Raw genomic sequence first — 23,647 nt, forward strand, 5'->3', positions numbered from 1 at the left:
AAAACAATGTCTACTACACATTTCTTGTTGAATAGATATTATTTTAAGATGTAATATGCACTTGAACACTGTTTAATCCTGACCCAATATAACTGTATGCAGTGCATGCAAAATAAGGACAGGTGACTACGGTAATTCGGACATCCATAGAAATAGATTGAAGTAGGGGTGGTATAATTGTCTTGTGTTTATTTCACTAGTAGCAGACGATAATGTCACATGTAGCATGTGAGTAAAATTGATTGTGAAAATTTAGAGATACAGGGATGTTTATGTATGTTAAAAAAGTGCCTTACGGAAAATAGTAATTTTAGTTACATGATATTTGTTAGTGTTTATACTTACAGTAAACTGGCAAATTGTAAACACTGCTTTATTTTTATCAATAAAAAATACTTCTGTCAACAACAACTTTTGTATTTGATGTACGTCATAGCTTTTCTTAGACTGATTATGCGTAATTGTCAAAACCCATACCGCACCAGACGATATATAATTCAAAGACATCAACATTTCAACTTTGGTTGATTTAATATCCCCATATGTAAGTTTGTTTTGTTTAACGACACCACTAGAGCAAATTGATTTATTAATCATCGGCTACTGAATGTCAAACATATGGTCACTTTGACAGTCACAGAATATTTGACACGCTACATTTTTCCATTAGTAGCAAGGAATCTTTTATATGCACCATCCCTCAGACAGGATAGCACATAACATGGCCTTTGATATACCAGTCGTAGTGCACTAACTGGAATGAGAAATAGCCCAGTGGGTCCACCTATGGGGATCGATCCCAAACCGACCACGCATCAAGCGAGCATTTTAAAACTGGCTACAAATGTCCCAGGCAAACTTTCTACCACTGAAGGTATACTTGTTCTATCCCACATGACCACATATGATTTGGGACTCCACGAGTCCAAAATATTGGGACTCGAGTACTCGAGGGTCAAACTCGACTCGGACCCGAGTACCCGACACTTATACTAGATAATAATGAGACTAAGAAATAAAGTAAAATAGCATTATGCATCTTAATTCCAGTGCTGAACGTGGATGCCAAATCATGCCATTGTATTGCATTCCACACATCGACTTTTGTTTCCCCTATATGTCTCATAGCCCTATAACGTAATTGGCGGCAAACATATGCCAAAATGACATTACAAATATATAACTAAATGAGTGGTTTTCCTTGCATGGGTACTCAAGTCCTGTGAATGGACTCGAGTCTGGCTAGACCCGGCCCGTGCCCGAGTACTCGAGTACTCGTGGAGACCCTACATATGATAGTCTTATAGTAATTCTAAGTCGTCCACATTGAACTTTCGCTGATTTAATATTGAATGACCTATCACCCCTTATATAATTATTAGGTACAAACCTTGTCCCAGGTAAATATTTCAACCACTGGGGGTGTATTTTTCTATCCCACATGATCATATATAACGGAGTCTTATAGTAATTCTAAGAAATCAACATTATAACTTTGGTTGATTTAATATGGAATAACCTATATCCCCATATGTAACTAGCTACAGCTGGACCGCTTTAACGTCCACAGGAAGCTAATTAAATCTCACTAATGATCCCCATTACCAACTGCTAGTTAACTGCTAGGAAATGTAACATACATTTTGGGGATCTTATCAATGAACAACATATACACACAGAGAGAGAAAGGGCTGCTATAAAATAATAATAAAGTCTGATTATACCAGAACAGTGTCTTGATAACATTAGGATGGATTAGGAGCAACATTTTTGTAAACTTTTCAAAGAACTGGACATCCAGATTACAAAACAAAATATTCAATCAAATCCACATTCTGTTCAATTTTCAACAAGGGTGGGTGGGGGATAATGCATATTCTGGCCACCTCAGCGTGAGACTGCTTCAGAAACTAATGTTTGTGATGAAGAGTAATGTCAGTAGCAGGATTTAAGCGGGACCCAAACCATTATCAGTATAATATGGTGAATTTGGTCATAAAATCTGTAGCTAAGGGGCAGGACATAGTCCAGTGGTAAAGCACTAGCCGGTCGGTCGAGGATTGATCCCATCGGTGGGTAGGGGGTGGGGGGTGGGGGTGGGGGGCAGGACATAGCCCAGTGGTAAATCGCTCGTTTGATGCATGGCCCGTTAGTGGGCCCATTGGGCTATTTCTCACTCCAGCCAGTGCATCACAACTGGTACTTCAAAGGCTGTGGTATGTGCTATCCTGCCTATGGAATGGTGCATAAAAAATATCCCTTGCTGCTAATCGAAAAGAGTAGCCTGTGAAGTGGCGACAGCGGGTTTCCTCCCTCAATATCTGTGTGGTCCTTAACCATATTTTCCCAACGCCATATAACCATATACAAAATGTGTTGAGTGCGTCGTTAAATAAACCATTTCCTTCCTTCCATCAGTGGGCCAAATCAGCTATCTCTTATTCTAGTCAGTGCACCACAACTAGTGTAACAAAAGGCCATGGTATGTACTATTTTGTCTGAGGAATAGGGTATATAAAAGATCCCTTGCTGCTAATCGAAAAGAGTATATATAGCATGGCAGAAGCAGGTTTTATTCCTGCTTTCCTGTAGCCAAATTCAGTCAGCAGCTAAGCCAAACATAATATAACAGAAGTATAGGTCTTTAAAGATAAGTGTTTATTTCATTTTCGAATGAGTCTTTTTTCTCAATATAATAATGAAATATATCTTCCACATGCAACTTTAATTTGCATTGTCAATTTGACAAACAACATTTTGTCATAGACCACTGACCCATTTAGTGGCCAACATAATACATAACCACCATATCCCACTTATTATTAATGATAGATTATATTTTGAGTCACGTGACAAACGTCGATCATACAAATAACCGCAGGATCAAAATGGTTCACAACATATGGCCGACCTCAGCAAAGTGTTGTTAAACAGAAATAAAAGTAATGAAAACCAGTTATTTAAAAATAATAAAAACATGCACAGAATGATAATAAGCTATACATTAGTTTATTTTAGTAATATAAACATTTTAAACAGTGACAGTCCTGACTATAGTTAGACCTACATGTGTAGAGAGATTGCCAGTACATGTACAGTGCTATAACTGACATGAAGGGAATTATGTTCACAGGAAAAATGCATGTGAAAATTGTGAAATTATAATGAGTGCAAATGTAATACCCTGCAAATAAAATTCCCTTCAGTAGAAAAAGGATCACTATAGGTCAGTAACGTCACATATCCCAAACACTGTATCATTGTTCAGAACAGATATTTTAACCACTGACTTTGCCCCACTTTTTAGCTTTCCCTCCAAATGAAAGAGTGAAGAAGGAAATGTTTTATTTAACGACACACTCAACACATTTTATTTACGGTTATATGGCGTCAGACATATGGTTAAGGACCACACAGAAATTGAGAGAGAAAAAAAGAGTAAAGTTTGTTTTATTTAACGATGCCACTAGAGCACATTGATTTTTTATCTTATCATCGGCTATTGGAAGTCAAACATATGGTCATTCTGAGACTGTTTTTTAGAGAAAACCTGCTGTCACCACACAGGCTACTCTTTTATGACAGGCAGCAAGGGATCTTTTATTTGCGCTTCCCACAGGCAGGATAGCACAAACCATGGCCTTTGTTGAACCAGTTATGGAACACTGGTTGGTGCAAGTGGTTTACACCTACCCATTGAGCCATGCGGAGCACTCACACAGGGTTTGGAGTCGGTATCTGGATTAAAAATCCCATGCCTCGACTGGGATCTGAAACCAGTACCTACCAGCCTGTAGACTGATGGCCTAACCTCGACGTCACCGAGGCTGGTTCGAGAGAGGAAACCCGCTGTCGCCACTTCATGGGCTACTCTTTTCGATTAGCAGCAAGGGATCTTTTATATGCACCATCCCACAGACAGGATAGCACATACCACGGCCTTTGGTGTACCAGTCATGGTGCACTGGCTGGAAAGAAAATAGCACAATGGTCCCACTGATGCGGATCGATCCCAAACCGACCACGCATCAAGCAAACGCTGTACCACTGGGCTACACCTCGCCCCTATGAAAGAGTGAGTCAGATGATTCCTATGGGTTAAAGGTAAATTTATGGGGTCACAGTAAACATAGATCAGTATACATCCAGAGTTGAACAAGCCCGTATGGTATGGTAGCCAAGATTAGTTTGAAAGAACCACTGTATATAGAGCAGGTAGCCCAAAATCGATGAACACTGATTGTACGTATATCATTCATATATCTTGGCTACTGTAGTTACAGTGTGGACTATTATCATAACTGATACATCAACATGGTGAGAATTGTGTTTTTCATTTCACTTATGGTGTCATTGCAGATTTATTTCACAAAATATTCCCAGTTTGAGGTGTCAATCGCGAAATAGTAGCATGTGAAAATACATGTATTTCCCTTTATGGTAGTCAGGAAATTTATGTTTAGTTAAACATGCACCAGAATTTGTGTCCCTTTAGATTAACATTTTCAATTTTCACCCTGTCAGATTTGTTATTATATGCCAAATATACTATAGTGTCATGGATAATTACATATATTAATATTCACTATGGCTTAGGAATGTTTTGCATTTTTGAAGTGTACCTAAAGGTGTACTAAGCTGGAAATTAATTATAGTCATCACTCATGCCTGTTGGTGGTATTTATTTGCTTTCACACAAAAAATGGATTGTAAATCCGATATATTTTTAAAATTCAATAAAATTATCATGTTTGGTGAATATATAGCAAAATACACTCGATTAACACAAAATTTATCTTAAAATATACGCGACCAAGTTGGTTCCAAGTCCCCAGTTTATAGTCTTAATTCTCATAGTAGTTTCAGTTTCTAGATTCAGAAATAGAAACTGCCTTAAATCCATGATAATATGCCTTTAAACAGTGCATTAGAACTACTAGTACTTAATATCTTCTGCAATACTCTAAAATATTGTTTTCGATAAAGTACATCTATAGTTGTCCTTGATATCTGATAAAGAAACAATGGTTATGGTAATTCCTCATAATGAAAGGTTTTCTGAACATGATTCAACTTATGTTTAAAGCCCAGTTGCCATATTGACTTGCTGTAAAAAAACACATTCCATGGTTAATATTTTAGTTGTAATTATATAGTCAAAATATTGTACATGTACATGTACTTACTGCTTGTATAATTTTCAAATTTTCCTGCTATTACTTTCCTTTTCATAACATCTTTAAATGCTTCTGTTAAATCTTCAGCATCTGTTTCTTCAACCACAGATAACACAAGGCAAATTGGATGTTCAAAACGCAAAAGTTCAGAATTCAATGTGTATATAATTGGCTTCAGAGCCTTTTTAAGTGGAAATCCATTCAAATCCTGAAGATCAATCTGCACAACCATTGGTTGTAATGGGCCAGACTCGCTGTACACATCGCGCAATGAGTTAAACAACCCTTTCATGGAATTCTCAATTGTACTTTTCTCCCTTGAAGCTCCACCTTGCCATTCGGATGGAAAGCTCAGGAAGACAAATTTAGTTTTACTGCTTACAGTTTGCTTTAAGACACATCCTTGCTCATGTATTTCATCTAAAACGTTGCTGAATATGCCAGATTTTTCTGAAAAAAAGAAAAGAAAAAGAAATATTGCATTAAACCTATACAGGTACATCTACATGTTTAAATCAAGCAAAAAAGAAAGTAAAATCTGTAATATGTTTCTTAAACAGGAGTCCTATGGATAGGATTTTAAAGTTTTGCTTCAGCACTATATATCCAAAGGAAACATTGGTACCAACTGAGGGCACCAAACAAAATTATTATTATTGTTTTAGTATATCATACGACAAAACAAAAATGCCTAATTGACTCTCTTATAATGGAGTAGCTTTAGCTAGTTATCAAACTTTTAATATTTGTTATTCAGGTGATTAATAAAATTGGAGAAATACTTCTTTTAGTGTTTGCCATAACACTTATAAAGCTTGTAGATTAGTACCCACAATGTTCTTTGCGTTTTAGTAATTTTTCAAGAAAGTGCTGATTAAGGAACCATTGGTACCAACTTAAGTTGGCACATACTGGCACTCTTGAGGATTTTGAAATATTCTAAATAGCATCCAAAATAGATGTCAGAGTTACTAGCAACATTTCCTGATACTTTATCAACTATGACTATGTTGATGTCTGTAACAGTGTTTTAGTGGTCAGAGGATTAATTGTGAACTATTCCTAGCTAATCACAATGTTGCAAAGTCATTTACATCCAAGATGGTCACCACTACATTTGTATATAGCAGCCAGACCAAAACATTGCAATTTATCCCTTATTACATGAACTATAACAAGATTGTGATGTTATTGAATTTTCTTCATCAAGGAATTCATTTAAGGAGGTCATGGTAACTGATATATTGCATCATTATTTAAATCCAAGATTGCCATGAAAATGGCTGCCAGAGTAAGAAGTAATAATATCTTAAATTCTAAATTACCCAAAACAATATTTTTTTGTACTTCAAATATAGGGTTTTCTAGGTGGCAAGGAATTCACTTCTCACAATATACTTTCTAAGATATACATTTTTATCACTACTTGAATTCAAGATGGCTAACAAAATGCATGCCAAAAAAAAAAAAAAAAAAAAAAATCCACATTATAATATGAACTACCTGAAACAATCTTTTTGACACCAACTGCTAAGTTTTGAGAGTGTTCAATCCATTAAAAAATATTTACAGTAAAAACATCATTTAAAATAATAATTTTTAAGCAGACTGTTATGTCTTAAGGTGTGCCAAACTATATTTGCCAACCTTGCTATGATAAATGGGCAAGTCATAACCAATGATTGATGTTTTGGTGAAGGCTGCAGAATCTGGTTTTACTACGTACCTATTCAGTCTTACTTACCTTTAAATGGGAAATTCCCTTTTGGTTTTTACAAAAGTTTGTGCCCTTTTGTTACTTACATATGATTAACAAATTACGTCAATTGTATTTAAAACATGACACAAGATTGTCGAAAAGTATGATTCTTAACGTTAAGTAAATCCATTGATCATAGATTTAAGAAAGTGTAGTTATGATGTTAAATTAAAAACCCTCTTTGTATAAAAATAAAAGAAGGTATGTAATAAATACAAAACTTCACATACATTGTTTTTAATTGCTTCCTATTTATTGCACAAGTTTATTTTGCGCAAGAACATATTGGTATCACTCGACCACTATATATTCTTGTGGTATTTTTTTTTCTTGTGCAAAATAAACTCATGCAATAAATAGGAAGCGAAAACAATGTAAGTGAAGTTCTGTATATTTATCATTCCCATTTTCTGTCTCTTGATAATGGATATAAAATATACTGGTGATTAAAAAAGGGTCCACTATTTGAAGTTGAATAGTGAGAAAAGTATGCAATGCAGAACAGTCTATTATAGATGGTACAATAGATAGTATCCCACTCCCTCCAACCAGGAGTTGGATAAACTATTTCCCGTCACGGCTTGCATTTGTGACCGGCCAGAATAGAGGTTTCCCCCATCTCGTGGTGCTGCACACCAACAAATCTTGATGCCCCACTATGGCAATGACTGACTGAATCCGATGGGCACCGTCTGGTCCAATTATCGCCATATCTCGGAAATACAAGATATGTGTATCGACCCTTCAAAATCACTGCATTCATGACCTTGAAGATGTCTAACAAGTGGTGGAATTAAATTATGGGAAGCAGAAATCACCCGAATCTCATGAGGACTGATGGACATGATCACCCACCTTGTCACCAGTTTGATGGTTGCAGAAATCCATATGGAAACTATGTATTTTTTATAATGTCTCCCACCAGGGGCCTAATTCACTAAACTGTCGCAACTTTGCGATCTCGCAGTGCAATGCTAAAAGACTTGCAAAGAGGATGCTTTGTTGTCTGGCAGAGCCTAAGAGACCTTTGTGAATTAGGCCCCTGGTCCATAAAAGATAAAAAGTTTCTTCTTCCCATGACAGAGGTTCCTAGAAGAAACTCTTCTCCTGGCACCTGGTTCTTAGGCACTAAAATATGATCACTGCCTGAGAGTAGTCAAAATGGATGAACGATGACTTCTCATTAACACAACAACATTCTGCCCCACAATGACTGTGTGAATCCAATGGGTACCGTCCAGATAAACCACCATATCTCAGAAACAGAAGTGGTCGAAAGTACTCTGCTAGGTCATTAACAGTTTGTGTGACAAGAGATCCATGTACATGTACCTCTCAGTCACCCAACAAACGCAAGTGCTCCAGTGAGACTGGTAGAACCCTCTCAGTAGACTAGTGCTTTGAGGAGGAGACAAGCTCAGCAATCTGCTGAAAAAAGCCTCTGTTTTGCATGGAAATCCTGACAACCTCCATGCATAAAGCCGAAATACATGTATCTCTGGCTTAGTAGATCCGGAATCAGCAAAAGGTCATAAATACTGAAATTGCACCCAGATGCAATGCCCTCACGTGTTATCGTTGCATGATTTTCACTCGCTTAATAGCAGCCGTACTATCAACATCTATCAACAACGACAACGTCTGAAACTACCAGGCGACAATCAGAAAAACCCTTCTATATACTTGTGTATGTCATAACTCGGCTTGTACATCGTACCAGTCTTTTTGTACCAGATATTGAGGGGCAAACTTATATGCATGGGTCAGCCTATCCACAGAATCGGCTAATTAATACAAAATGATATACAGTAACCAAACTTCCAAATGTTTTTGGTTTGTTTTTGGTTTTGGTTTTTTGGGGGGTGAGGAGGGAGGTGTTGGAGGTGGGGAGTCATGGCCCCCATTACTTTTCACCCAACAAGAAGAATGCTCCATACATTTGTATATTCAACAGCACTCTCAGATTGCATGTGTTAGGAGTTTGACACGATACAGGCCGACACACTAGAAGATAAGTTGGTATAATGTATTATTATAACAATTATATCTGACATATTACGGACAAGCAAGAATGCAAATCACACTTGCCCTTGGGGAAAGTGGGTTTTAAAATAATTTTCAAACACTGTATAAGCACATGAATTTGCTGGAGAGCTGTATAGGTATTTTCAAAACAATCAGTTTGACTTTGAAAAAACATTACTTTTTTTTTTTTAAATGACAAAATCTCAAGATTGATTTTTATTTTTACCAGTTTTCATGCAATTAGAAGGCAGCTTTTTCCTGACCTGTTTGTCAATCTTCAAAATTCAATATATTCATTTATATGTGTTTTCAATTTTCAAGTTATGATGGCCAGATAAATTTGTATATTTTCAGTCACTGACCAAAATTATAGGTCAGCTGTGACATGTGCCCGAGTCAGCTCCTATACTTCATACTATATTTCCAATCATGGGTCAGCAAATGACATTTAATGTTTCTTTGCCGATGACATATTGGATTTAAGCAATGATAAAATTCTCTGACTATCTCCAAACTAATATTTCACTGATATTTCACTTATAGGAACAACAAGAAAAATATCCAACTCCAGTTCACTTATACCACTGATAAACCACTTATACATGTAGGTATAATATATGTGGAGTATCAGTCAAGTGTCAGTTAACCATTCTTTTCACTTATACTTATACACACTGATACTTCGCTTATACCAATATATAGGTAACTTATATGCTACTTATATAAGTGGCTTATATGTCAAGTAATCTTCACTTATACATTAGAAAGTGAACTTCAGAATCAAATCTTTACACACTAAAACCCTGTACTTGACGTTAAATTCTTGTTTGTAAAACAAAATGTAACATGTGGCCACTGCTTACTCTTGGTGTTAAATGGAGTTAAATGAATTTCTTGGCTTATAAACCTCAATTGCTAAAATACGTACCGGTACATCAATTTTTGTTTTCAATGGACACAAAATGTGATAATTGTAATTTCTGCATACTAGCTAGCTGCTATAGTAGTGGCATCTTCGAGTTACCTGATGCTGTGATGTCTTAATTAGCTGGGGGTAGTTCAAAATTAATTCCTTAACCCATAAAACAGCACAATAAATATCAGCAGTTTTGTCATAGGCCAAAAAATGTCAAAAGATATTTCAAAGGCATTTAATGCTCAGGGGTACCAAGTTTGCACCTCTCAGATCCTCATTCAGCACTTTCTAGAAGCCACAATTGCGGTTAAGTATATATCTAGAACTATTTACCTTCCAGTAAACCTTTACACAAACCTCTAAAACTCCAAAGAAACAAATTCCAGTCTAATTAATTGCAAACAGTTCTTACTGTCATCAATCTTAGTCAAAATTAGTAGACCTGACATGAGCCAATAAAATCTTTTGTCCACATGATCTTCCATAGAGCTCACCCTGCTCATAGCCACATTAGGCAATTAGTGCTAATTTTTATACAAAATGGCTACATTTAGCTTTTCACAAATAACACTTACTGCAGGAACAGGTTTTGATTAAAATCAGAATGGTTCCTTTAGTAAGAAAAGGAGGGGTAGGGGATTATAGTGCCCTGAATTGTAATACCTGCCCTGAATTGTAATAAATTACCTGAATTGTAATACCTGCCCTGAATTGTAATAAATTACCTGAATTGTAATACCTGCCTTGAATTGTAATAAATTACCTGAATTGTAATACCTGTACATGCTTTGAATTGTAATAAAAATTACCTGAATTGTAATAATGACCTGAATTGTAATAAATTACCTGAATTGTAATACATGTACATGCTTTGAATTGTATTAACATCAGTACATACATATATAAGTAAACAAAACAAAACTCACAGGTTTGGGAGAAAATCATGGTTTTATTTGAAAGTGGAATACGCAAATGCATTCCCTGCATTCATTGAATGCACACAATGAATTTAAAACACAAATTAATAACCATGTATTCATATACAAACTATACTATTATTACTACAAAACAACTACATACATGCATTTCTTAAACATAGGTATAAAGGGTGGGAGAGTGGGAGAAAAGTAAAATTCGCTTTTTAAAACTAACGTCTGCACTCAAAGAACATTCAAATTAAAGTGGCTCTGCTTGAAAAGCCGCAGAGGTTTTCAAACCAAACTTCCATCCGATTGGTTGGGGCATCCCAAACAATCCACTGATTGGCGAGACCCAGCATCTGATCCCATCAGGGAATCCCCAATTATTTCCACTCTCTTGCGTCAATGCAAAAAATGATACGGTGTCAATAATTTTTATCTTTGCCATAATATTTACGAGCAGACATAGCTTCATTAAAAATATATCCCTTTACAATTTTAAAAGGTTCCCCAAAGCAAACGTTCCCTCTCAGCAATGTATATGCTACGCGCACTGCCATTGGTCAGTTAATGTTGGCAGACTCGCACAGCTGGCTATAAATATATAGGGAAAACCCAACTATATGCTACGCGCACTGCCAATGGTCAGTTGATGTCAGCTGATTCGCACAGCTGGCTAAAAACACACGGGAAACCTAGCTGAAGAGCCAAGGCCGGAAGGGCCTATGCCCAGCTGATCGGTGAGCCAAACATCACTGTAACTTAGTGTAAGTGTCCTTTCTTACACAGCATGTACAAGTGCAGGCTTAATTCCTGCTATTAATAACATATTATATGAATAATATTTACATTAACATCAGTACATACATATATAAGTAAACAAAACAAAACTCACAGGTTTGGGAGAAAATCATGGTTTTATTTGAAAGTGGAATACGCAAATGCATTCCCTGCATTCATTGAATGCACACAATGAATTTAAAACACAAATTAATAACCATGTATTCCAAAACAACCCAAACCTGTGGTGAGCCAAACATCACTGTAACTTAGTGTAAGTGTCCTTTCTTACACAGCATGTACAAGTGCAGGCTTAATTCCTGCTATTAATAACATATTATATGAATAATATTTACAATAAAAATTACCTGAATTGTAATAATGACCTGAATTGTAATAAATTACCTGAATTGTAATACCTGCCCTGAATTGTAATAAATTACCTGAATTGTAATATTGAATTGTAATAAAACTGCCCTGAATTGTAATAAACTAGCTGACTTGAATTGTAACAAGGAATTGCCCTGATTTGTAATAGTCAGAGTTGCCTTGAATTGTAATAAGATACCGACTTGAATTGTAATAACACAAAAATGGAAAGGAAGGTGTGCTTAATGATACCGCACCGCATTTCTTCAGTTTGAGGCTGTTGAGTTTATTGTATTTAAGACAATTATTACTGCCACATAGGCTTCTCCTTTCGACTATCAGCAAATAGGTTTGTTACTCTCAGTCACAAATAGCATATACCACAATGTTTGATCTGCCAGCTGTGGGGCACACAATAGCAGAATGGATGATTTAAGAATAACCTCAACTGTTTTATGGTTATATCTAGCCTAGTCATAGAGCTATCAATTGAGGTGTTTTTGGGTCATGTGATCGAGCCTCCTCCATGGACTCTTTGGGTTTTTCTCGTCCCAACCAGTAACAATGCTTGTCATATATTAAATACCATGCTAGTTGATATTATGTCTGTGCATATATCGATTATTTGCTGTTTTCCGGTAGAAATATCTTATGTAGTGGGAGCAGATTTCCTCCCTCACTATCTAGACCAAGTGTCACAACCATATGTTAGACACCAAACAGCCTTAATTTAAAATGTGCTCAGGTGTTGTAAAACAAATAATTCCAGAATGGCAGCTTCTTGTAATTTTAAAAAATCGAAATACATCCCTTGTTCCCATATCTACAAGCCATGATGTTGCTGAAGTCTTCTGACGTTGCAGAAAATCTAGAATATATGCAATGCCTTTTCCTCTTTTGTAATGGGGTTGGAGGGGGGCAATATCAGGGTTTTAACACAGGGTAATGAGGGTAACATTACGTACCCTTAAATCTTGCCAATTAATAAATGTATAACATGTGTGACATTGTAAGTTTGTATAAATTGTGGTAAGGAAACTGCTGTTAAAAATGTGTCAAAGTGGACAAACTGCAGTGTCTAATTTCTAAATATTTCCAAACACAATCCCTTTAGTACGGCAGCTTATGGTCTGTGATGTTTTTAGTATGTACCCTCAATTTATTTTCTGCCAGAAAGCCTGAAAATCAATGTCGCAGTTGACAAAAAACGTATATATGTATGAAAACACACCGTGTAATAAGGAAGATAATATTATTAATGAACAGTTTGACGAAAATCAGATTATTAAAATATACAGGTGCAGGATTTAAGCTCAGTCGGTAGAGCTCTCACCTGAGGTGTTTGGGTCACAGGATCGAACCTACTTGATGGAGCTGGCAACCACTGGACAGTTTTCGTTCCAACCTGCGCAAAACAACTGGTATATACCCAGACCTGTCAACTCTCCCGGATTCCGCGGGAGTCTCCCGGTATTTGATCAAATCTCCTTTCACCTGTGCGGGAGACAGTTTCTCCTGTTAAATGACATTTTTGTAAGCATAAAAAAAAAATCGATCCTCTTTTGTCAAAATAACAGAAGGGAAGTAACTCTGCCTTTTTTTCTCATTCGGAAAATGTCGACTACTTTCGGTTTCCGAGAATGAAACAGGCCGAATTGTCCCGACTGTTTAACCTTTGCCGAAGTGAGAATTGTGGGATAGCCTATTTATATTGTTAAAAAAGCACATGGAGTTTATAAAATGACGTGTTATTATAATGTTTGTTGTTATCGTAATGGCTACGAAGCGTGTTGCCGCTAATTCAACAGGTTGTGTATTGACATTCAGTGTTGCCATATAAAAAAACTAAACTATCCAATTTAGTTCTAATAACACCTCTGAATTGTAAAATGTCTTCCCACTGGATTACATAATGCAACTATGACGAATCTGAACTGCCAGACTCCCGAGTTGACAGCGATACACATGCATGTTAAAATCACATGTCACAGCAAGGCAACGAAAAGACCAATTAGCTGTATAAACATACTTGTGTCAGTTAATTTTGTATGTTTGTGCGGTAAAATGTTGGTTATAAGGGTACACTTCAAGAAATAATTTTTGTACAATTAAAAATGTTGTGTTTGACATTGACATAAAGTTACTCACGGAAATGGGTATAATTCCGGTATATTTCACACAATGTCCGTAATGAGGTTTTACTTATGACTAATGAAAATACAATGTTTATTGCATCATTATAATGATTTTAAATAAGTACCACGCCACCGTTCCTCATTATAGTAAAAACTGAATATTAATTTATAAGATTTATATAAATTTGTCTTTGGTACACTAACCACAAATGATAATGTAACGCAACCTGTAAGTAAGTGTAATACCGTAAATGTACTAATTAAATTTTTTATTTCTTGTTCATGTTCTTAACATTTTTGGATAAAATATTTTTTTTTTTAAATATGTATTAAATCATAATAATATTTAAACTTAATTTTTTTTTTTAATAATTTTTTTTTTTTTTAATGCCAAGATCTAAGGTTAAGAAGTATATATGACATTATAAAGTATTCATATAACTTATTGTAATAATGTTTTTTTTAAATCTTGCGATTTTGGGTTAAATTGTGTGAATTTAAAAAATCTCCTGCTTTTTGACAAAATCTCCTGCTTTTTCAACACACACCTCCTGCTTTCTCTTGACTAAAGGTTGACAGGTCTGTATATACCAAAGGGCATAATATGTAGTGCCCCGTCTGCGAGTAAGTGCACAAAAAAGACCACTTATTATTTGTTCAGTAGGAGTAGCCCATCTCTCATTATCTTTGTGGCTCTTAACTATATGTCCGACGCCATGTTACTGTAATAAAATGAGTTGAGTCCATCTTTAAATAAAGCATTTTTTCTTCTTCTTCTTGAAGTATTAACTGATTGAATTTTAGTCATATGTGTGTATCTGTGATTGTGTGTATGTATGTATGTATTGATGTACTGATGTGTGAATATCTATATAGTGTATGTATGTTGAGGTTGACTGTTACATGCATAGATATTAACGTACTGGCGCAAGGGATAATTAAATCCTTTCTGGCCTCACAAATTGTCCCATGCCATTGCTGGGACTCGAACCTATGGCAGACTTGCCACGTTACCTTCTGAGCTATTGATGCATCCATAAAAGGGATGCTCTTTAACTCAGCTATATGCATGGAACCTACAAGCTACGCGGTTGATCACGCTTACGTGCATGAAACAGTGGGCAGACCAGGCACTGGCTAGTATGAATTGATGTTTGAATATCTATATATTGTATGTGTGTTGAGGTTGACGTTTACATACATAGATATTAATACACTGGTGCAGGGGATAATTAAATCCTTTCTGGCTACACAAATTGTCCCATGTCGTTGCTGGGACTCGAACCTGTGGCACCGAATCACCCCCAAATTGGAAACTTGCCACGATACCTTCTGAGCTATTGAGACATCCATAAAAGGATAAAAGGATGCTCGTTAACCTTCTGACTACTGGAGGCGAGATTTAGTAACAGGAAACAAAAGACAACTGGTTTTCGGCAAGTATTTTCGCTTGACAACAATGGCGGCACATCGCGGTCATTTTCAGGGATCGATAGCTGATTGTGACAGCTATTTTGATAATAAATTTAATCGTTTTACCAACAACGAAAATCACCATATATTGGTCTGGAAGCCACTGTTATTGGGAATAATGGACATAAATACTGGACAGCTGGCCACAAATGCCTGTAAGTAAACGCGACTTTTTCTATTTTTTGCCTAATTTTAATCAACAATAATTAATCTAAAATAACATAAAAATTTGAAAAATACACGGAAATAATACTTACCGATTCAAATATGAACTTTGTTTTATGTATTCTCGGAACCGGCGTGACGTCACATAGCCTAGTTACCGATCATCTGGGTTTTTGGGGGTGAAGCAAAGCCTTAGTGATTACTGTTTTACATAGTATAAAGTTATCATGTTAACTTTTTGCATGCCTTGCATATTGTCATTTATTTTCTGTAGCTAACACATAGTTGCAGCATGTCTTATGAGTATTATAGCAGCTTGGGTTGTCATATAAGAGAAACGAACAACGGGAATCTGAATTAGTACAATCTATATTTATTGCCAACGTGTTTCTGTATAGCTTATATGTCGAGACCTGACTAGAGGCAGGTTGGGCAGAATACAATTTTTGTTGATGCAATTTTCATGTAATATTAATTATAAATTTTAACAAGTTTGAAATAATAAGATAATTAGTAATATTATAATAATTATGATGTGTATAATTTGTATGTATAATAATAAATTTGTATGCATGATTCAAGATGATGATAATTATTTTTATGATTAACATAATTATTTTACTTCCAAATAGAATGTAACAATTAAACAATTGCAAACATGTTACTTTACAACTTTAAATTACAGTATTATTATTGTCATTCTTATTATATAGTTGTAATGGCAACAGTGAATATGTTCCACTGAATACATTCTTTTATTCTTTAAAAAAAAACCCACCAGTTTCTTGAAATGATTTTGTTTTTACAGATTGTGAAATTATCTCATGATGTTGGCCTTCCTTACCAGTTGAATGCAGGCGAAAAGAAAATAGCAATAATAAAATATAGCCAACCTCAGACCTTGTCATCTAAGGGGATCTATATCTCTCTCTAGCTACCCATCACGCCCCTGAGATTAGTTCAAGGAGGATAATATATAGCTTCCTTTTGTATGTGAATATTAATAATATTTTAAATTGCCCCCCATAATCTAAGTTAGGGGAGCAATTAACAGGGAGTGCACTTTACGGTCGCCAGATCGCCCATGGCGAGTCAAAATAGCGTTGGGCGAGTCAAAACCTTATTACGTGTCGCCCGATTGGCGATCGACAATTTCTGCATATTGAATATGTAGACAAATGCAAATAACTAATGTTATGTTTTATCGGAAAGTTATTTTTTATTTATTGTTTTCATCTGGTTTCCTATTAGTATCTGTGCAACCAAACTCATATAGGACATAATAGCAACCACTTCCCCAGTCTATCGAACAGTCTAAAACCATTCGGAATGCCTCGGCAGGTTTTGATTATGTATTTGGAAATCCTCGGCTATGTAAATGCATTCGTAGGTTCAATCAGAACACCTCAGCCATGTCTATCTTTACTTTCCATTTAGTTACAATCAGAACAACTCGTCACATTCCTCTAGGCTATGTTTCGAGATTGAGGTTTTCCCGAAGTTACATTGTGTTGGAATGTTTTCAATTCGTTTCTTACGGAATATACCAAGTCTACTATACCAAACACCCAATCGTTACTGCCAACGATGTCAACAACAGCTATTATTGCCTGTGCACATGCGAGTGTTAAATAGGAATACTGGTCAACTCACCCCAAACTTTACTGTCCATAAAAATGGAAATCTATAACTTTGGTGTCATTTTATTTATTAATATTACAGTGGAACTCCACTATTACCACCACTTATTAAATGGTTTTATATTGGGGAGATCTTAATATAGGACAAATAATAATCTATTACAGTGGATTTTCAAGCCTAGTTTAATGATATTTGTGAGGCTTTTGGACTCAGACTGGTGTGCATATTCAACAATATTTAATGCACATTATTGCTTAAAATGTTGGTAGATTTAAAATGGTAATGATATAAGTTGACTAAACAGTGTGGGGCAAGTTGACCAACCGTGTTGGGGCCGAGTCGACCTGCTCCCGTTAAATAGTGATAATTATGCCTTTAACTTGTGTTGTATGTTTATTTCTCGAGTGGATGTGATTATTGTTTGTATAGATTGCTGTCAGCTTAGTATTTTGTTTTAATTCTTCACCATATGGCCATAAAAGCACCTTATTCATTCCAAGACCGAGCCTTGGTAAACATTCCAGATGTTTGATTGTGTGGGTCCCGTGACAACATAACAATTATAATTTAATTACAACAGTTTGTAACAAAACTAAAACAAGTTCTGTTTCCTTCTTTTGTGTTTTTATTATTGTTTGAATGATATGATGATGTTTTTAAAGTGCAATTTAAGTACGTTTTTGAAACAAAATTCGGTCGCGGGGCATTCAAAAGTTGTACGGGCAAGTCAAAGCTAGTGCTGCTATGAGTGGCCTGATTGGCCAGTTAAAAAAAAATCCTAAGTGCATACCCTGAATTAATAGCTCCCCTCAGTTATTTTCATGTCATAGTCTATAACTTACTAAAATATAGTGTTACCTCATCAAACATACATACAAATGTTTTAATAACAGGGTTTAACATGGTATATTTATTAATAAAACACAAAATCTTACCTGAGTAAATAATGGTTATATATGTGTGTGTGTGTTGTTTTATATCTAGTCAAAGTGGATATGCAGATATTTTCTTGTTCAGTCTTGTTCTGTATTGGAATTGTTATTGCAATTAAAATTTAAGTAATATGTACAAAACTAATTTTTAATAATATACAGCTGGAGAAAGGAGATGCAGGCAAATATCATGACTGTTAGAAAACTGATCTATATCAATATGCCTTCTACTAGACTACACATATTTAACCCTAAGTTGCTTTTAACCTGGGTTAAATTACCTCTTGTATAGATGCACTTGTGTAGCATATTAAAGGAAAATGTATGAATGAGATTGTTAAATGCTATATTATTCTCCATGTCAAACAGCATTTCCAGAAAGGAAAACAAATATCAGATATGTCAGATGACCATTTTATTGCAGGTAATTGCTGAAGCAGATTCTACACAAACACACACACACACACACACACACACACACATATATATATATACATACAATTTCAAACAAATAATTTCCTTTTACATTATCCATATACCACTAGTCCTACTTTACTTTAAGTAAACAAGCCCGTAGCGACATTATTGGGGGGGGGGGGGTTAACTGAATGAGCGGTGAAGACTTGAGGTATTTGGGGGGTCAGGGGCATGATTCAAAGGTTATTTCCCCGTTACTGTAACTCCCGCCGTTAATCTCGATAATTAGTCTCGCTACGGGGCTGGTAAATAAAATTGGATGTTGATGGAATTGTGTATTTTATTTACAGTATAATGTGGAAATTTTATCATTGCACATGCTTTAATCATTTTGGTTGCTATTAACGTCGATTAGTGTCGACAAGCAACAACATTAAACTCAACATAATCACATTCTGTGTGGGAAGCCATTGCGTTCCATCAGGTTTATCACGTTTTAGTGCATCTAACCAGAAGCACCGTCTGGTCTCATCTTTTCAAAATTTATAAAACAATATTTTTTTTAACATAATGTTATGATCTATGCAGCCAACTGCACAACATTTTTTAGGCATCTTGGTCGTTAACTGCTGTAAATGATTGTCCAAAGTTGCCTCAATTCACTATCAAACCATACGTAACTAAGGAAAAGCTTCACCGCATCACGTGATAAACAATGGCGGCCAGGGGTCGAAGTACCCGTATGTTTGGTTCCAAGAATGTATAAAACATTTAAGTGAATATATGTGAGTAAAAATTATAAACTTGTACCCACTCAACATGGTTTTTGTCAAAAATTAATCCAGTAGTCTAAAGGTTAACTCAGCTATATGCATGGGGCGCACGCACACACACACACACACACACAAATTCCAACAAAGTAATCCCGATAACATGCTAATATTTAAGAGAAGGTACCAAATTTAATTCAAAATGGCCCATGTATACACTACAACAAATGGCACACATACATGTATTTTATTTTATGTTATCTAGTCGTGTAAAACATAATTTCTGTTATGCTATTATTAACTGAATAAATAATAGTTTAAAAAAAAAAAAAAAAAAAAAAAAAAATATATATATAGAGGTTATTACCAGAGTGTTTTTCGGTACCGTCAATATCATATATTAGGAATAAAAATTGTATTATGCGAGCCTCTGGCTCATATAATCTCAAGCTTAATATAATGTTTTTTTGTAAACTGTACACGTAACTTTAATTCCAGTCAGCCATTACGCGATATTCAAATGACGAAAGAATATGTGGCGCGGTGTATTTTTGAATGGAAATGACGTCAAACTCGAATGACGTCATTTTGGATGTTCTTATATCAAAATAAACTAGGGCCTAACAGTTTTTGTTTTCTGAACGCTGGACAGCTTTCAGTGTAAAATTGCTATTCAAATGTTTTTATTTGATGACTATGAATGCATATGTCAATTATGGAGTGTCACCCATGTGCGTTTGATTAAATGTCAATAAACCTAGTGCTGTGACCTCCATTAATTTACATCTAATTTGCAAAGTTATCAAATTGTTAAAGTATGTGATCTGAAAAATATCACATACTTTGATTGCACTGAAAATGTAAGATATTATATGATAAATATATATATATATATATATATATATATATATATATATATATATATATTAAGACAATGTTTAAGAGTAAGACAACATGGCTAATTAATGTGTAGTGGGTGCTATAGTCCTATCTCATTGCATATACATAATAACAACCCATATACATGTACTTTGTGTATCTAGGCCTAAATTATGGCTGTGATACTTCCTATAGGCGAGTATGAGAAAGAAAGAAAGTTTGTTTGATTTAACGACACCACTAGAGCACATTGATTTATTAATTATCAGCTATTGAATGTCAAACATTTGGTCATTGTGACAGGCAGTCAGAGGAAACCCGCTACATTTGTCCATTAATAGCAAGTGACAGTACATACCACGGCCTTTGGTATACCAGTCGTGGGGCAGCCACTGGCTGGGACGGCAAAAAGCCCAACATGATAGAATTGTTCCACCAAGCGGATTTGATCCGGTGACCAACGCACACCAGGTGAGCGCTCTATCGACGAAGCTAGATCCCGCCCCTGACATGGTTAAGGGCAACAAAGATACTAAGATAGAAAACATGCTGCCTCCACTCCTTGTGATACTCTTAGCGATTAACAGCAATGGATCTTTTATATGCACCATCATATCTATAGACAGGATAATACATACAATGCCAGCTGTGGAGCACTGACTGTAATGACAGTGATCCACAAATCTACTTGCTGATAGTTGAAAGGAGAAACCTATGTGGCAATACTGTCTGTCTTAAATACAATAAACTCAACAGCTCAAATTGAAGACGCGCGTTTGCCGGTCCCACTTTTGTCATTCTTGTCGGTCCGAAGCACCTGTCCATTTCTATTATTGGAACAAATTTCTATCTGTCAAGTGGACCGGCCAGCCCAGACATCAGTATCTCGTTCATGATTTAAAATAATAAATAAATAGTGGTTAATATGGCTGGTGTTTCAGACGTTTGTGATTTTAAAGTCTGCCTAAGTATATCGGCAGTCACTGAAGTCGGACCTACAAACTAGTACAGTGCTGAGTAGTGTCAATCGACTGCCACTAGGCTAGACATTTGTCAAAGTCACTGAGTCGGTCAAGAGATTACACATACATTAACGATAGCACCATTCATGGTTTAGAGAGCCATCAAGGTATTGCACTCCAATTAAAACAAAGGACCCGGAATTTGCAACTGGTTACAATCAACACCTGTCAAAGCTTTGATTGGATTGATACGTCTTCGAAGATGTCTATTAAACCTGTGCTTTTCGATTTGTATAGCAAATATAAGTACCAGTCATATATTAAAATCTTGCATGGACGCTACCGTTCTCGTAAAAAACATTTCTGGTATTATTAAACGGATCTTTGTATCAGCTACATACGGTAAATAGTGGCAATCAATATACAAAATTATTTTACGTGCACTGTTTGTTAAGTGTAACATGCGTTATTTTTCACACTCGCCAGATTTAAATTACATGCGCTGTACGAACGCGATTGCACCCGCGCACCTTAAAAGGCAAGGTCTGTTATTACAATTGAAGGCAGCTCTGGTTATTCTTTGTTACAATTCAAGTCAGCTAGTTTATTACAATTCAGGGCAGTTTTATTACAATTCAAGTCAGTATTTACAATTCAGGGCAGTTTTTATTACAATTCAAGGCAGGTATTACAATTCAGGTAATTTATTACAATTCAGGGCACTACAGGGATCTTGATTGGCAGAAATAAGCAACACTTTAGTCTAGTAATGACATTTGATTAGGCCAAATAATAATTAAGTGCACTAGTTACATGTATGTGTTTGAAATTTGATTTTTTTTTTAGACAATTCATAAAATATAAAATGCAGACTATTAATGAGTTTTAGGAAAGTGGTCTAAAATTTGTTCATGAACAAGAAACTTAGTTTGCTGCACTTTTTAAGATGTTATCGACTAACAGAGATATTTAACGATTGTAATTACATATCAAATATATTTTTCTGCATAAAAGATTAGTGGCTGTATATTAAATGTGTTTCTGATTGTTCTAATATTTGTACTAGGTTAAATTTCATCATATTTCCTAAAATATTGTTTTTTTTATACATACAAAATTATTTGAAGACAAAATCCAGTTTGGGCTTCTTACAAATATTAAGACGACCAGAAACACATTGAATATACAGACAATGATATTCTAAACAAGAAAAAATATTTAATATTTAAGTTTAATCATAGAAATATTTTATTAGTCGGAAACATCTTACAATGCAGCAAACTCAGGAATGTCCCTTTAATCAAGCCTGGAAGCTTAAGTTTAAAAGTGTACAGCAACAATTACAAATAGACTTTTAAAAGCTTGTAAGTTCTTTTTTAAATGAAAAGAAAGAAAAAATATTGTGTTATGGTTATACATGTATAAAAAAATATACTGTCAGTTTTATGCTAAAGTGTTTTGACAACACTGGATTTGGTCAGACCTACTGGAAACACTGGATCAGATCGGTAAATAAAATCCGATTTCATTTAAGTTAAAAACCACTCATATAAGATTTGTTTTAATTTAATTACCTTCCTTAATCCATGTTGGCTGCTTTGGGTTGTTGTCCACTCCCAGCACTGGCAAGACCAGAACATCACATTCATCTGAAGACATCCCCCCACTCATCACCTGAACTGTCTGGTTTCTTGTAGTTGTCCAGCAGCAAAACACCTTGGTTGGCTGGGTCTTCTTAGCTGGTTTTACAGCACCAGAGAGTTCAGATTTTTTCACCAAACTAACATAGCACCGATTCTTTTGTTCCAGTTCTTTCCTAAGCTTTTCTCCATCCTTACTCTCAAGTCGGTTTACCTGTTCAGCATTCTCCAAAGGAAACCAACCATATTTTGCAGCAGAAAACAAGTCAAGTAATTTAGACTTTGCTGAAAAAACATTTGACCTTTGACCTTGGATTTCTATGGAGTCTCCACAATGTGTGATTTGTACCTTGTATGCTGACTTAAATGAAGCCATATCATCAGGTTTATGTTTTTTAAGATAACTAATTTTTTCTTTTAACTGTTCTAATGTGATGGTGTCTTTTATTAAGCCATACAAGTCTTGGATTTTCGGCTCAATTGTCATTTCAGATAATCCACTGGAAGCTGGTGTTTTAGCCATAGGAATCCCAAGTGGCGTTTCTGTTTTTTCCTGCTGTGTTGTGATCTCATTTTCTTCAGATGTAGCAGATGCCTTGTTGGTGTGACTGAGACCTTGCTCATCTGGTGTGTCATGCATCATGATGATTGCCAAAATGTCTTTTTTCCATGCTTCTATCTCAGTAA

The 23,647-nt window shown here is 35.5% G+C and overlaps 1 protein-coding gene across 1 annotated transcript; it reads right to left on the reverse strand.

Moving 5' to 3' along the window:
• Positions 1 to 4,080: 4,080 nt before the first annotated feature.
• On the reverse strand, positions 4,081 to 23,603 carry LOC121383496. Its single transcript, XM_041513568.1, has 3 exons — positions 22,895 to 23,603; positions 5,187 to 5,627; positions 4,081 to 4,091 (listed from the first exon to the last, which is right to left on the reverse strand). Exons 1-3 carry the CDS (start codon positions 23,601 to 23,603, stop codon positions 4,081 to 4,083), a joined length of 1,161 nt encoding a protein of 386 aa, XP_041369502.1.
• Between the last annotated feature and the right edge of the window lie 44 nt (positions 23,604 to 23,647).

This window comes from Gigantopelta aegis, chromosome 10 (genome assembly GCF_016097555.1).
Source record: "Gigantopelta aegis isolate Gae_Host chromosome 10, Gae_host_genome, whole genome shotgun sequence".
Taxonomy (NCBI): Eukaryota; Metazoa; Mollusca; class Gastropoda; order Neomphalida; family Peltospiridae; genus Gigantopelta; species Gigantopelta aegis.